The sequence below is a fragment of the Labrus mixtus genome, chromosome 2 (assembly GCF_963584025.1).
Source record: "Labrus mixtus chromosome 2, fLabMix1.1, whole genome shotgun sequence".
NCBI classification, from domain to species: domain Eukaryota; kingdom Metazoa; phylum Chordata; class Actinopteri; order Labriformes; family Labridae; genus Labrus; species Labrus mixtus.
Window position 1 is genome coordinate 16,804,403 of NC_083613.1, and position 16,592 is coordinate 16,820,994.

The 16,592-nt window shown below is 39.3% G+C and overlaps 1 protein-coding gene across 1 annotated transcript in view; it reads right to left on the reverse strand.

The window, feature by feature from the left end:
- The window catches only part of LOC132986908 (complement C3-like), a 34,187-nt gene extending 17,842 nt beyond the window's left edge, over nt 1–16,345 (reverse strand). The window contains exons 1-19 of the mRNA XM_061053604.1: nt 16,233–16,345; nt 14,549–14,744; nt 14,258–14,420; nt 13,415–13,509; nt 12,926–13,014; nt 11,268–11,350; nt 11,046–11,133; nt 9,597–9,699; nt 8,301–8,421; nt 7,952–8,067; nt 7,470–7,616; nt 6,780–6,879; nt 5,310–5,404; nt 5,031–5,222; nt 4,726–4,881; nt 4,437–4,566; nt 2,987–3,055; nt 314–511; nt 97–217 (exon numbers count right to left, since the gene is read on the reverse strand). Of these exons, the coding sequence (XP_060909587.1) occupies nt 97–217; nt 314–511; nt 2,987–3,055; nt 4,437–4,566; nt 4,726–4,881; nt 5,031–5,222; nt 5,310–5,404; nt 6,780–6,879; nt 7,470–7,616; nt 7,952–8,067; nt 8,301–8,421; nt 9,597–9,699; nt 11,046–11,133; nt 11,268–11,350; nt 12,926–13,014; nt 13,415–13,509; nt 14,258–14,420; nt 14,549–14,744; nt 16,233–16,309 (2,339 nt within the window). The 5' untranslated portion in view covers nt 16,310–16,345. The remainder of the gene's footprint in view (nt 1–96; nt 218–313; nt 512–2,986; nt 3,056–4,436; nt 4,567–4,725; nt 4,882–5,030; nt 5,223–5,309; nt 5,405–6,779; nt 6,880–7,469; nt 7,617–7,951; nt 8,068–8,300; nt 8,422–9,596; nt 9,700–11,045; nt 11,134–11,267; nt 11,351–12,925; nt 13,015–13,414; nt 13,510–14,257; nt 14,421–14,548; nt 14,745–16,232) is intronic.
- Nucleotides 16,346–16,592: the final 247 nt, after the last annotated feature.

Below are 16,592 nucleotides of genomic sequence, written 5' to 3' on the forward strand. Positions count from 1 at the left end.
TTCATACTTTTAAGAGATACGAGGTCGCTTCAAAAACTTGGTGATGTTATTAATGACGTCAAGTGTGATTATTGTGTGTAGAGATGTCTGACTCACCAGTTAGCGTTTTGTCTTGGGCAAGCAGGAAGTTTGATATCCAACCAAAGCCAACTCTCAGGGAACTTAGTGCGAGACACAATTTCATTGCTATCCATGTAGCTGTTGTCATCCTCCTCACCTATAGAGTGATTAAAGAGTTCAATGAGCGCGATGTTCAGCATGATTATGGTATTAAACACCCCAGGGTGTCCCATCTATTATCCCTGTCTCTTACTTCGAGCCAGTTGGAGGTTGTCTTCTTTCCTCTCTGTCCGCTGGTTTTCCATCTCCTTGCAGCAGTGCAGGAAGGCATCGACACACGTTTGACCGTCCACAATGTACTCACTGCGCACCTCACAGCTGTATGAAACAGGGAGGTCCGTCAAGCCATCCCGACAACATTGGCGTTGTAGTTCGTCTTTGTATTGGCTCACTGGATTAAAAGGGGAGTAGAGTCATGGGTTGAAAGGTCTGGAATACATTGTTAATTTGGCAGCTATCACAGATTCAGTCATAGTCTTAAAATTAAAATGTTGATCAGTCATTTTTACAAGGGGACGGTAGCCTGGTGGTTAGTGAGTGCGCCCCATGTACGGAGGCCATGGACCTCTAAACGGGTGGCCCGGGTTCGAATCCAACCGGTGGCTCTCTTCCCGCATGATGTTCCCCACTTTCTCTCTCTCTCGCTCTCTCCCTATCTCTATCCACTGTCCTGTCTGTAAGTAAATGCATAAAAAGCCCCAAGATACATTTGAAAAGATTTAGTCATTTTTACCCTTAAAGGTTTGAGTCCAGTGTCGGTCGACGAAAACCAAAACATTTGAGCCCAGTTTTAGTCAATAAAAATGACATTACATTACAAATATTGCTTTTAATCCAAACATTTTCTCTCTTTAAACTTTACAGGTTTCAGACATTGGTATCAGGACGACAGGTCGTATTAGCTGTTTTTCTCTAAACTCGTAAAAAAAACATGAAAACCCTTAAACAGCTCAAGCAAAAAACAAACACGTCTTGCACTCTCAGAAAACATAATACTGTACTACTAAAACAATACTTAAACAACTTAAACATTATGATGGTAATATTTATCCACTTTGAATTAACCTATAGTGGAGAACTATCACAGTGTAGTAAGAGTACTTTTAGTACTGCCACTGTTATACATTTGAGTAGAGAAGAGCTACAGGTTTAACATTTCAAACAGCTTCTGTGTACATCTCCATAGAGGGAAGTCTCAGCATTATAAAGTCACTAATAGTCACTAAGTTACTGTTGTGTTTCTCACTGCAGTTTACATCCTACCGCAAGCTAATGCTAAGCTAGCGCTGGCTAAACTGCATGATGCCACATCCAGGCGGCGTGATTATAATAGCAGGGGACTTTAATCATGCTAACCTCAAGACTGTGCTCCCAAAATTCCACCAGTTTATTGATTTCCCAACCAGAGGAAATTATATTTTGGACCATGTATTCTGCAACATAGCGAGGGGTTACAAAGCGTCGCTGTCCCACCATCTTGGCCGGTCTGACCACATCAGCCTATGACCCCTACATACAGACCTCTCATCGCAAGGATCAAGCCCACAGTTCCCACCATCAGGGTCTTGCCTGAAGGAACCATGGCCAGACTACAGGACTGCTTCGATGAGACGGACTGGGATCTCTTCAAACAGACTGCCACACACAACAACCACACAGACCTAAACACCTTTGCCCCATCTGTGCTGCACTACATCACCTTCTGTATGGACAGTGTAACCACAGAGAGGAACATACGCTCACTCCCCAAACACAAACCGTAGATGAATGCAGCTGTGGTTAGTCTGTTGAAGGCTTGTGATGCTGCTTTCTACACAAGGGGGTCATATAGCCTACAGAACAGCCAGGTCCAGTGCGGATGCTTCAACACCCCCCCCCCCCCCCCCCCCCCCACAACCTGGCCACAAAAATGATCCACCTGGGCCTTAACACACACCTGTGCAGCTAGATCCATGACTTCCTCACCAACAGACCACCGACTAAGGCAACAGCCATCATCTGTGACATCACATACCCCAGACACGCCATGTTCACCCCCGGCCCTCTGGCAAGCGCTACAGGGTGCTGTTCGCGCACACGACCAGACTCCTGTCTCGCTCCTGAACACACAGAAGCGACACCCCACCCCCCACTGACTCTCTGCATCATAAAAGCCCCATCCCCCCTTATCTTATCTTATCTTAAAATTATGATACAAACAACTCACTCACAGATTGGGCAGGTTGTCGTTAGCTCTCATTATTGCACAAGCTCATGCTCTCTCTGTCACTCTGTTTCACACACACACACATTCATATACACACACACACCTAACATCTCTCTCCTCTCTACTGCTTGTATTTTGACGATGCATTTGACGCACAGTGGGGAATAATAACTGCCCACTGCTTACATTTTGTTAGTTTTGTTTCATCACATTAACATAAACGAAACACACGTGTCGTCAGGGTTTTTATGGTGAAAGATCTATTGCTAGCTTGTAAACATCTTCTCCTATTTATAGAAAAACAGTCACTGACAAACGTTTGTTGTTGTATATTCAGTTAACGAAATGAACACTGTTGGAATACAGTGCCCCATGTCCTTAAAAAATCAATTATTTTAAACTATATAGAAAGTTAAAACAGTCAACAGTCTTGTATTAAGTAGTGACAGAACAGGCATAGGTAGATGCAAACTGTTTATAAAAGCCTATCCCACATGGATATAATACCATGTATCAAGTAAATAAAGTTTAAAAGTAAAAAGAGGGTCAGCTCACTTTTGTATATTATAATAGTATACTCATCACCACAAGATGTTAGAACAGTTTGCAGAGTGTGACTGAATATGGGGCTATGTAGTACTTAAAGGTGTTGATTCTTACCTAAGCTGGTTGTGACTTCCGTTATAGAACTGGCTCTCCTCCTCCTGCTGGGGACGGGACATTTTAATTCTGGAAACACAGCATAGACAATTTCTTAAAAGGTGCACATTGCAATATTTAAGAAATTAGTATAGCAGATATCAAATTTACCCTAAATACAAATATCACTCTCTCTCTCTGGGTTCATTGTTCTCAGCTCTGTGTTCACACTGATGGGATGGTGGTTCCTTCAGCTTGTTTATCTTTCAATCAGAGGCTCAAAAATGTTCCATAGATATTTTTTTCCCACCCAAACCCATATCGGGACTATGGGTTTGAAGAATCCCTGTTCAACCGTTAGCCCTGTCACCTCGGGTAAACGGCCCCATCCACTCAGGGACGCTGTATATATATAGAGGCATAATGGCGGAGTATTGTTTCAAAATGTGAGGGATGATAGGGAACAGTAAGGTTATTCTTCTCCTTCTTTTTCCTTTCTGTTCTGTAAATTACTCTGGACTGGTTTTCATGGGGGAGCTATGGAATGAGTTTAAGATGTGTTGATCTGTGTTGTCTGATAAACACACCATTATTGAAGTGCGCACAGAGCGGGTGTTGTGTTTAAATTATGTAGTAAGAATTAAATGAAGTGACAGCTGAGAGAGGACCCGTTTGGACGCAGACTTGTAAGCTACTGGACTCGACAGCCGACCCACACCTATGAGTTTGTTTGAAACCAGCCCTGTATCTTCATTTGTGATCCAACTACAACAAAAATTTAACTCATAGACGAAGCTCGCCAAAATACCATCCAGTGCGAGCAAGGCCGCCGGTGGCCCAGCAGACCGGCTTGTAGGTGAGCTGACCCAGCCTTATGTTTTCCCTGTTGTGAGATCCAGTCCTTTCTGTCACTGCCATTTCTTGACTTTCCATCACACTTCACACTTCACACTTCAGGTTAGGGCTAGCTTTTTGTTTTATTTACTATTTGTGTAGCCGGTGCTTCACTCACTCGTAACACAAGGGAACAACTGAAGGAGTACAAACTGATTCTCCAAACAGAAGAAAAGACTCTGTTTGGACTAAAATACTTCAAAGAAATAAGAACTGAATTGACTTCGTGCTGCATGTTCTGACATACAGATATGAGATATGGACGGGAGGTGGTGCACTAAGAGAGTTTTGTTCTGACAGACTGGTGCTGAAGTGAGACTTCTACTGGATCGAAAGTTGCATATTATACTCTAAAACCCAATAAGGTTTTGCCAACTTATTCTTGCATGTTATTAAGGACGTAATACTCTTAAAATCAAATTAAGGTCACTCAGCAAAGTTGGACGCATTGCCCTTCTTGTGCACTTATTGATGATTTCACAACCACTTGTCCTGAGTGGTTTTTCATATGTTCACTTATGTACATAAAATACCAAAGAAGGTACATTGAGTGAAGGGTAGAGCAGAGTCTTGGTACCTTGTCTGTAGGGAGTCCCAGAAGCAGCATTGGACTCAAACAACAGCCCTGCATCAAAGAACACACCCATACCGTCTTTTCCTCCACCTGGTGTGCAGCCTGTGTCAGATTTCTCTACAATGTCCCACACCTGCAGGAGAAGGTGATTCACACACAGCAAAACAAACAGCAAAGGCTCAGATATGTGTCACATGTCTGGCTTACAAAATGAATACTTTCTATGTGTGTAATTTGTATCTTTAACAATTTAACCCCAAACAAACATTTTAAAAGACAAAAGTAAAATTGCCTTCTTCTGGGTGAGGCGGTGCTTGTTGTTCAGGACATAGACGCCTTTGTCCACTGCCACCAGTCCCACTGTGGCTCCTGGGTCTCCTGTTACCTTCAGACCAAACATCCTGCGAGGCTCAAAGGATGGAGCGGCTCTCGATGATTCCAGCCTCAGCTAAACGTGAAGGAGATGTCAGTGAGATCTGAAGTTTCTTATCAGTTTAATGAGTGTCATTCATTTAGAAAATTCCCTAGAAATATGCATTCATGTTAATCAGTTTGTGTGTGGGTTTGCTGTGGCACATAGCTACATGTGGGTCTCACCGAGCCCATGCAGGAGTCCTTGACGTCCACCCAAACAGAGTCGGACACCACTTCATTATCATTTGTGTGGTAGTAGGCTATGATGCGGAACGATGGCAGCATTTCTTTGGTGATAGGGATTATCAGGGAAATCAGCACCTGACCTCTTGTATGGAATCGGCCATTTTTCACCAGCTGACCTCTGCTGAGGACCTATTGATTCAAACATAAACAATCAGAATGTGGAAATCAAAAACAACAATAAAACTATCACATGTGCAGGTGTAAAACATCTCTTACCAGGTATGTGATATCACTTTGTGCGTTTTCCTGCCTGTTCAGGTTAAGATTAATTTTCAGATTTTCTCCTACTTCCAGCTCAGCTGCATCCACACCTATAAAAGTGACACACTGATATGACCGACTGTTATGAGTGCCTGACACTGCAAAAAAACTGGAGCATTGCTAATGCTTTGTTACTTTCACCACTATCACTACCTGGTCTTAAGTATCTGGGCCCGGATGTTCAAAAGGTTCAATTTGGATAAAAATCTGGATCTTTTAATTCAGTCTGGATCCAGCCCTCTGTTGGAGGGATTATCCATGATTCAGGATTGTGTTATCTGATATTATTCAACAAGGTAATCTTTTTTTTTTCTTTTTTTTGTGTGTGTCTACTGTCACAGAAGTCCCGACCAAGAACAAAATGATGAGGATTTAAAAGAATATAATGCCCAAATATTTTCTTTGTCTCACTTTGGACTGGGAGCCAGAAATGTGTGATTTTAGGACATGACCACATAAGATGACCATAGGTGCCACAGCTACTTTTACATTTCCGACATAATGATGAGCACATAGGGTCATATTAACATCTGATAGCCGGGGTCACGTGAAGTCTGTGGATCATCTTATATTGAGTTTCATGGGATTCGTTCGAACTTGTAATTTTTTTTGCATTTTGTAAAATCTCTCTGCACATCTTATCATCGAGATGGGACCCAAAATCTTCAACCCAGGAAGTTCTGCTACTAATAGTAGGAATGTTGATAAACATTTGATCATATTAATAACTAAAAGTTTTTTGTTTAAAGACGATGCTTTTAACAATATATTTTCTTTTCCAGCTGAGTCATATGCAATACAGTGGATTTGATATAACTCCTAAACTGTAGATAATGAAAAAACTGTGTTTGAGGAAGATCAAATTCATTCATTAGTTGGGAGAAAGATTTTAAAGTCCCATCTGAAAGGAGATCTCGTATTTGTGAAATACCAGCACTCTTCCATGTTTTAAAACCCCCATCTGAGCAGGACTGTACAAAGTCAGGATTACATGAAATAGGTGCCAACACAGAGTATTGAGTCACAATCCCAAAATGCAAACGAACACGATTCCAAGTTTTTCTGACAATAAAATGATCTTTCATTCCTTGTAGTGTTATTGCATTGTTTGTGAATGGCATATCGGAAAGAGCAGCTTCACAACCAGTATTTTCCAAATCCAGAAATGTAGAATTGGCATAATTTTACTTATCCATTCAGTAATATGTGTCATTTGTGAAGCCCAGTGGTAGTCCATCACTTTTGACAGAGCTAACCCCCCTTTGTCCACTGGTAACTGAAGTTTCTCCAATATAAGTCTCGAACGTTTATCTTTCCAAACAAATTTAGTTATCATACTATGCAATGATTTAAAAAATGTAACTCGAATATACATTTCTTCTTTTGAACAACCATGCACCGGTGTTACTTAAGGTTGTTCCTCACCTATGTGGATGTAGTTGTTGCTGTTGGTGGTATACGGTGCAGCCGTCATGGTGGCTGTTGCCTGTCTGTCAGGGGAGATACGTGGATTATTGGTTCTTGCCTGCAATTAAAGACAGAGACAGGTTAGTCTACTTAAATAGTTGAATAAACCTTTATCTTAGGCTAATATTGCCTGAACTGAAACAGTTTAGCCTAGCAATGTAGTGTGCCCTCATGATGAATAAAGAACATAAATCTAAACAATCCAAAGTATTTTCATACAATAAACCACAAAGCACAACTTGGTGTTCACCGCTAAACGCAAAGTCTTTAAGTCTGCATATGGTACAATACAGTGTCTGTCACCAACACTGCATAAAATAATATTGTTTCATTTAGTGAGGTAAAAAGTGAATGTTTGATTTATGTATAGGATTAATCTGCTTTAAGTCACATAGAATAAACATCAAGTCAAACTACAACTCAACTGAAGTTATGAATGACTTCAGTTATATACTGTATGCGCCTGCTGTTTTGGTCTGCTTTATGCCATGATATCTGTGCTATTTTACACTGCATTATTCTGTGTTTTGCCACCAGGGGGCAGAAAACTGTCAACACTACGTCACACACCTGTAAATAGATATGAAAAATGTGTATTATTCGGACAAACTGGTTTTAAATTAAGAAGGGGTTTATAAAAACACTTACAGTAATTGACAGTCTGCTGGTCCTGGCCTCTGTATTGATGGTTAGCCGTGCCATGCCATTAGCTACGGTGAAGCCCTGCACCTGGCCTGGATCGACCACCACTGAAACACCTCTTGCTGGAGTGCCATCAGGATTCACAACTTCAACCTGGCATTTGAAACACAAACAGTTAAATCATCAGAAAACATTTAAATCCCTGTACACATATATTTGCAGCTGAATGCTCAATCTTAAGGTCAGGTACAAGTTCACAAGTGTTTCTCTTTGCAGTCCCAGCAGTCCCAAATTTAAAAAATAACCAAATTAATCAGAATTATTTGTTATTGAAATAAAACTTGTGCTTTAAGCTAATAATAATAGAGGATCTTAAAATAACATGTGAATTTTCATACATAAATGTTTTTTTTCCAAAAGCCTATTTCGAAAGTAATTGCCACCCTTAAGCTGTCAAAATCATTAAAAACTGGAGGAAAAAAACTTACCGAAACATCAAAGGACATCCCTGGTTTGTAAAACTTGGGCGTTTTCTTGAAGGTGATGGTGTAAGGTGACGTGACAATCTTGATACTTCTCAGCTCTGCCTCCACCATTTCACCACCTGAAAGTTGATAAAGAATCACAAATACATGTACATACAAATTAATAACAAAACATAACAAACTTTGAATATAACTGCTTGATAAACCGATACAGAAACATGCATCCTTTACATCTTCTGCATCTTAATTAGGAAAATGTAGACATAAATAAAACTTGTTTAGAAACTTAAGAGGCTGAATTAGTAAGAATGTCAAATGATCGATCATACAGAACAGAAACAGTCTGTCTCACCGCTCTCTGTAAGCACGCTGACTGCTACAAATATGGAGCTTCCCACAAGTTCCATGATGTTGTTGAAGGTCTGTGTGATGTGCTCCCTCTTCAGCGTAACCAATCCATTACCTCTCTGGATCTAATGTGACAAAATACAGGAATGCATCTTTAAATGCAGGGCAGTAATACAGTGAATACTTGGAGGTACTTTGCTAAATTTTTAAATGTAATCCATCAGCATGGCTGTTATGATCATGGTGGCTATAGCTCTGTCCATAGGGACTTGGATTAGGAACCGTAGAGGTAACCAGTTCAAGTCCCGACCAAAGTATGGAAGTTGGTGTGGTTGTCAAGTCACTTCTCGAGAACTACAGAAGTTTTTTATGATTTCAAGTACTGCATATGATGTATGTTTAAGGTCTCATATCATCCTCCCTTTCAACCAGTTTAAATAAGTCTCAGAGGTAGGCCTGGGCGATATGACAAAAAATGTTATCACGATAAAAAATGTCATATCAGTCGATATTGATAATTATCATGATAATTGTCAATTATTATTTATTTAAAATTTTAAACAGAAAATTTTCACCTGCATAAGCTCAAAGCACGGAGCTGGAAAACACTAATATGACAGTTTGTTGCTGGGGAGTAACACTCACTGGCTCGCTGGGGTCCACACCATGCATAGACAGTTTATATAATTTACAATACGGTCCACACTAACACTCGTTTATGACATTTGGACATTTATTTCCTTCGGTGTATTCTAACGGGTCATATTGTTTCCAATGGGGGAAAAGTGATTGTTAGCTGTTTTAGCTGCACTTGTCTTCGGCACAGTTTACAGAGCACTTTACTCTGTTTTAAACAGGATGTATTTGTGTCTGAAGCTTTAAATACAAATGAGCTGTGTCTGAACACGTCCCTCTGGAAGGGGATGTGGGACGGCCTTATTGTTCACAGTGAGAAGGCAGACTCAGAGGATAGAACAAACACCCAGCTGTGGGAGTGTCTCCCACCTGGGGGAGGGGTTACTCCCCTTTGTGATGTCATGAAGGGAAAATCTCCAGACCGCCTGTTTGAGCACACATTTTCTGAAACGTGGAGCAGTCAAAAGATGTAGAGGACAGACTTTCCTCATAATTGGGGGGTTTGTAGACAGACTAGGGACAACTATCAGTGTTCAAAAAACATGGTAAAGTGTATTTTGTATAATATGTGACCTTTAAAGCCAAGCAGTAACACCTACAATGAGTGATCAACTATCAATCTAAAAAAGAGAAATAAAGCAGAGAAGTAAAGCTGTGTGCTCACCGGCACTCTCTGAAGAGAATTTGGAAAGCTCTTCTTTTGACCATCTTGCATAACACCAAACACAACGTAGGCCGTCCCATCCACGTCTTGACCAAACAGGTACCTAAAACAGAGGGGGAAATAGAAAATGTAGTTGTCAAAATGACATGCAGACAGGCTAAATCAACAACACAACCTTTAATCATTTTTTTTCTCTTCAAATGAATGTAACAAACAAACCTGGGGCCCGTTTCTGAAAGAAGGAACAAACCCTCAGTCTAACCCTGAGCTCTGAGTTGATTTACTCTCAGATGGGAAACTCTGAGTTTTCGGTTCCAGATCAGCAGATTTCAATTTGTTAAATCAACTCTGAGTAGGTAAACTCTGTGTTCAGCGCGTACACCACGATGATACAAAGCCACCATGAATGGAGCCCCGATTCTACTATTCGTCATGGCAACAGGTGACAAAAAATGAATCCTCGTACTTTAACCATCTCGAAATATATCAATATTTTCATAGGCTACGGCGAATACGAACAGGTTTTAAGCATGAAAAAAAAGTAACACTGCTGCAGCGCAGCGGCAAAGGAGAGAAAAGTGATGTAAGAGAAAACAGCTGCTTGCGTCAGCGCGTAAAGTCTATTAGGCTAATTTAATATTTAATCAGAATTATAATATTGCAGGTCATAGCCTAACCGGTGGAATGGTATTAAATCTACAATTTATTTTCATTAAGATGCAATCCAGCAGAAGAAAATCTTCAACTTTAAAACAGCTCAAAATGAAATATAAGAACATAAAAGGCTCATATAGATTTAAAGTTAACTTCAGAGTCTATTTGAATGTGCATTAACTTTATCCTCAACATAATCCTGTATTCACACACACAGGCTAAATGTCCTCTCACCTTTATCCTGTTTAGTTTATTAAATAACCCTAATTAAATTAACATCTCCCGACGTTAATTTAGGCTCTAATTCCCTGAGGTGTAATGCAGCCCCTTCATAACGAGGCTCGACTAAAAGACATGCCATGTTCGATAGTTTTATACACTGTTATATTGCCATCCTAACATATCACAAAAAAACAACCTGGATTTTTAGTCAGACAAACGGTGAATCTTCACTCACGCTCGTGATACGGACTGAATGAAAGAATGAGGAAATGAAACGAGGTTCTGGCTCTGAAAGAGGGAGGAGACCTCGAGAAACTCGGGGTTCACTGAAGAAAGAAGTTAGGTTCACAGACTCAGTTACCATAGAAACTGACTCAGAGCTAAAATAACCTCTCCCTCTGGAACGGGCTGGAGTTAAACCTCTTTCTAGGGTTTGAGTGACCTCCTCTTCTGAAACGGAATACCCAGAGTTTCCCTCATTTCAGGATTAACTGACTCAGAGTTTACACAAAACCTTCTTTCAGAAACGGGCCCCTGGTGTCTAAATCCACAAAACTAAAATCTTTTACATACGTAGCTTTGATGTCGACAGTGAAATCTTGGTTGTCCACGTAAAAGAAAGGGCTCACAGGAATCAGTTTGACCTCGAAACTGGGCAGCACTGAAAAAATCAAAACATTTAAACCCTATTTATTAATTTAATTTAATAATTGACAGTATAACTTAATAAATAGTGTTAAAAAGTATGCAAAGTTGTATGTTTAACATAACAGAGGAGGTAATTGAAGGGCTCACCATATTCTTTGACCTCAAACTCAGCGGAGTAGCTCTGCTGTGGGTTGCTGTGAAACTTTGCAACCACCTTCCACAGTCCTGGACTACAGCCACCCAAACACAAGAACAAACAGTATATGTCGGTAATCAAGCAAAAACATTCATAACGTGGAGACTAAAGGTAAAACCTAGAGTATAATTAGTTGGGTCTACTCTGTTTATTTCAACATTAGGATTTAAGATATAATTAGTTAAAGCACTATTTAAAGGAATAATTAAACCTTAATCACTTTCTGAATTAATAAAAAAGGTTAATAGCTTGGATCTGTGGGTTAGCCGTTAAATATAGTAAGCCATAAAAAGTTGAACTTGCTACAAATTCTAGAAATAGGAAAATAATTATTAGCCTAAACAAACGACTCCTGAAGCACCTCTCAAATCTACTTGTTAAGGGTTTCCTAATTTTTGTTTAATCTTTTACAACAAAAATAATAAAACTATTGACTAGGTGTTAAACTGGGCATTCAATGGGATGAGGCATTTCCCTAAGTCATCAATGGCTGCCAGTCAAATGCTAACGTGTTACCTTCAGAAGAAGCTAGGCTAGCTGTTGCTTCTTTTATGCTAACTGTCCCCTGATGCTATACTTAATGGACATATATGACTGAAGTAAAAATATCACCTGTCTAATCTTTCCAAAAAGAAAACAAGTTACTTAAAAATGTATGGCTTTAAATATAACGGAAACATAAAGGTGGAATTAATACACCAAATTGTTTATTTCAGGTAAATTGCAGGTAAAAAAACAAACAAACATGTGTCATGGCATTCAGTAACGAGTTCAAACAATACACAAATTAAATTCATTACTATAAAACAGAGAGCAATGAAAACTGTTACAGCTTGAAGTATGTTTACAATCTTACCATATACTTTGAAACTTTCAGCTGTGTAGCCTACATTTATCGTGTGGGACAATATTTTGTCTTATTGTATACAGATAAATTGTAAATGCTATCTGTTGTTATAAATGGGGGTGGGGTCGTCCCTTCCTAACCATGGAGCCCCTGAAGTACTGTGACAATTTTTCTTATCTTGTGCACACAAAAAAATGTATGCAAATGTAGGAATTTTAATGACATAACATAACAACATAACAAATGATAAAACTAATATATGTCATTGTTTTTGGAAATGACCTGTCCATTTTTATTTTGATGCTAGCAACAAATCTCAAACAGTTTGGGACATTGTCATGTCACTGTTGCATTAACTTGATTTTATTATCAACACTGTAAGTGTTTTTTTAAACTGAAGAGATACATTTCAGGCATTTTAAAAGTGGAGTATTTTACCTTTCAAATCTAGTAACTCACATTTCATTATTTAGTTGACCTAAATCTGTTTCACAAGTTGAAACTCCAGTCGGCTCAATTCAAAAAAGTGTTTAAGTTTCTCCTAATGTAGCCTGCAGTGCTTAAATATAGATATTTATAGAGGTTTTAGAAACACTGAATTAAAACATGTTTTTTTTTGCACTGACAAAATAAAATGATTCAAGGTAAGCCCAAAGTGTTGTTGTTATTAGTCATAATGAAATGTAGGATAACCACTTCACAACTAAATGTACGACAGTAAAACGTGGGAATTTATCGTGTTAATTTAGATATAATACATACCTGACAATTTCTGCCAGCTGGTAATCTCCGGAGTGGATCCCTGATTTCAGAGAGACTGGATCAAGTGGTAAAATGATGCCTTCAGGGGTCTAAAAAATAAACAACATTTGGTAACCATTAATTTGAGACATTTAAATGTACAGATTAATAAATACATCCATGATGTAACATGAAATAATTCTTTTGATTTCGATACATTAGCCTGGTTATTAAGGAGATGGCTTCTTTTTCTTTTTTTTAAATAATTGCTTAAATTTAAGGAATTTAAGGAATTATATCAGTGAAGGACAAACCCCAACCACTAGAGGGGGACATGCAATTATGTTTTACCGTATTTGATTGGTTAAATGTTAAAGTGAGATAGACCCCAAACCTGACAAAGACACAAGGCTGGTTGTTTAGCGTCAGTAACAAAGCTGCCATTTACTGGTGATATGATAGGCTACTATTGAATTCAAGTTTATGCTGCCCAAAAATAAAATACCATACCACAAACTCAATGGCAATCGAAGCATCAGTTGCGGTATCATCATCCCTCTCTACCGGCTCCATTTTGGGCGTCACTGCAAACATCCTGTAATAAACTAAAAGAGATAGGAAATAAGACGTTAACTTTGGTTCTGAAGGTTGAGTGAGGGTGTTTCTGTTTTTCAAAACTACTTTTCACAACGTCACTAGTGTCTGTAATGCATGAAAAAAAAAATAGACAGTGACCTTGTCCATTGAAAAGATATAAAATAAAGGCAGGGTTGGTAATTTTCGAAGACTAGCATGATTTTGAGACTAGCATTGCTTCAGTGCTCCATATGCACTTACCCCCTCCGATCTGTGCTCCCTCAAAAGAAGACCTCAACTCATCGGTTGCATTGTGTAGAAACTACGTTGTCTAATTCATTGGTAACTAAACACTACACTTATATACTTATATATCATAATAGATGTTGAAAAAACGTGACTATTTTACTCAGAAGGGCCAACGACAAACTTGTCTAAAAGTATAAACTTCGTCATCGGTGACACGCTTTTAGTGTGGGCTTGGGTAGAGAACTAGCGGGGAGACGGGGAGGCGTGATTGGTTCATCAGATTGGTACCTTGTGGCAGACATTGGTCAAAGTTTTTCAGGCTTACAACTTCTACAGATGACAGATTTTCTTTTCAGAGCACAAGTTATTAATTTCTGTCAGGATCTAAGGACAATTCCAACCAACATCTTAAAAAGTGGATCTGGAGAAAATTACCAACCCTGCCTTTAAGTGACTTATTTTCAGAAAATGATATCTTGTCTTGTTAAAAAAAAAAACACTTTCCACAGTGTTTCTAGCAGTGTGTACCTTTACTGTCGGGGGTGTAGAGCGTCTTGTCAGTCTGGATGAAGATGTACCCAGACTGGAATGAAACTAGGACGACTTTCTCCAGCAGGCGGTCAGGGAACTGAGCCTGCAGGTACACATACTGCTTCATGTTTGGATCCCGACTGAAGTCTCCAACAGGGACCTGAAACCAGCAAGAAGACAAACACAATGAATAACCATTATGATGGAATATGTATAGTTGGCTTTCATGGATTCTAGACGTCTTATTTGTTGTCTTGGCAGAAAATTAGGTAATAACATTTAATTTACCGTAATTTGCCCAAGCGCCTGAAAGTTATTTCCAGTGTTAAGGATTACAGGTTTGTGTGCAAGCCTTGTGTTTTTAGTCGGATGGTTCATAATGCTGATTTCCACAGGAATGTCTGCTCCTGTGCAGTCCTGACACTCCACAAAGATGTTTTCTGCTGTTCCTACACGCAACAGGTTGGGGGCAGACATCACCTGCCTGCAGAGAAGAAGGAAAGATAGACTGTTATGTAGGCCTGGTGCAAAAAGCGCTTCATGCTATGTAATAATAATATTAATGACTTTATCTAATTTGCATGATTATGGAATCATTTTTTATTTATTTATGAAATTTGACTGCTGAAACATACAAGGCCCATGGCAGTGTTTCCAAACCCTTTTTTCCTCTGTGTGTTATCTAGATTATTAGTGAATATGTGCAGGTCTAATATTGACGACCTAAGAGCAAACAGCTTTTAGCAGCTCCCAGGGGGCCCGGACCACAGGTTGGGAATCAATTCCAAAATTTAAAGAATAAAGATTGCAACAGACAAGTTGACTTAAAAAGGCATTTCTAATATATTTGTGTGTGTGTGTGTGTGTGTGTGTGTGTGTGTGTGTGTGTGTGTGCGCGTGCGTGCGTGTGTGTTAGAAATTCCCCTCAGAAGAAGATCAGGCAGGGGTGTTGTTTTCAGGCATCAATTTCAAGGCGTTAGAATCAATGGTTGTATGACTTATATTTTAATATATTTAGTATTTTATTGTAATTCTTTCTGCTTAATGGTGTTTTTAATCTTCTGTTTGGTAACTGTGTAAAGAACTTTGGGTTGCTCTTTATATGAATGGTGCTCTTTAATTAAAATTGCCTTGCGTTGCCAATGCATGTGGCACTTTTGAGTTACAAAGTGCTTCACAATTAAAACTTAGGCAAATAACAAATAAAGATTCATTCATCATCAGTAAAACAAGGTTAAAAAAGTGCATAAGAGCAAAGGTTTGAGAAAAAGCAGGACTTTAAAAGTGAGTTTTAGGAATAGATTTCAAAGAGGACACTGAGTCTGCCTCCCTGAGATCTTCATGAAGACAGGGAGTTCCTTAGCGCAAAGACTGGGTCACCTTTTGTGACCAGTCAAGGTGTAGGATGAACAGATATCTGACAATGCGTGTCATGGTGTTATAAATCCTAACAATAAAGGGACAAAAATCAAACATGAATGAAGACATGGTCAGACAAGGGTGAGAGCCTCTATCTTGGAGTCTGTTAGTTAAAGTTTCGATTCAGCCAAACTGCAGAAAAAATAAATCAAACAAAAGAGGAAGAGCTCCTGCATGGACTTCACAAATAATGAGTAATGTATTAATTATCTTGCTTCAGATCCAACATTGGATCAATACAACATTTCATAAAGTCTGGTGCAATACGTCTCTGTGCAAACTCAGACCACAGTTTAACCTTTGTGACACAAAATGCAAACTGGACCATTGCCTCTCATTATGTAAGACATTAGCTTTATGAAATAGACTTTTTAAATTGAATATGGATGAAGCCCCATATAGTGTTAGCTGCTTCCAAACATTTTCATTAAGAGCAAGTTGAACACAAGGAGCAGCGTAAACTAACATACACAACATATACTAGTGCATATCTAATTTCTTCTTCAGTAAGCATTGAGCCCAGGTGGAATTACAAAGGTAAGGTGGTACATACAGTGGAGCTGCATCAGCGAGAGAAGAGAGCGATCCAAAGGCCAGAGAGGCCAGCAGCCACAACATCGTCCTCCTCATCCTCTTACCAGATCCTGATCCCCTGACAAAGTAGAGTGTCACCCTGCAGCACCCTCCTTTTATCCACTCTCTACCCTCTTTCTGCACCCCCACGTCACCTCAGTCTCCCCCCAGAGCGTCTCCCTGTACACAAACACACACGATTTCCCAGCAGCAGTTGAGTAATGTTATTTCTGTCATTGATTTTCTTCTGATAAACAGAAGAAAATCAATGATGCTTTACAGACTAAGTGACTCCAACGCATTCTTCTCAATCAATGTTTCACTGCAAATTTACCAATAC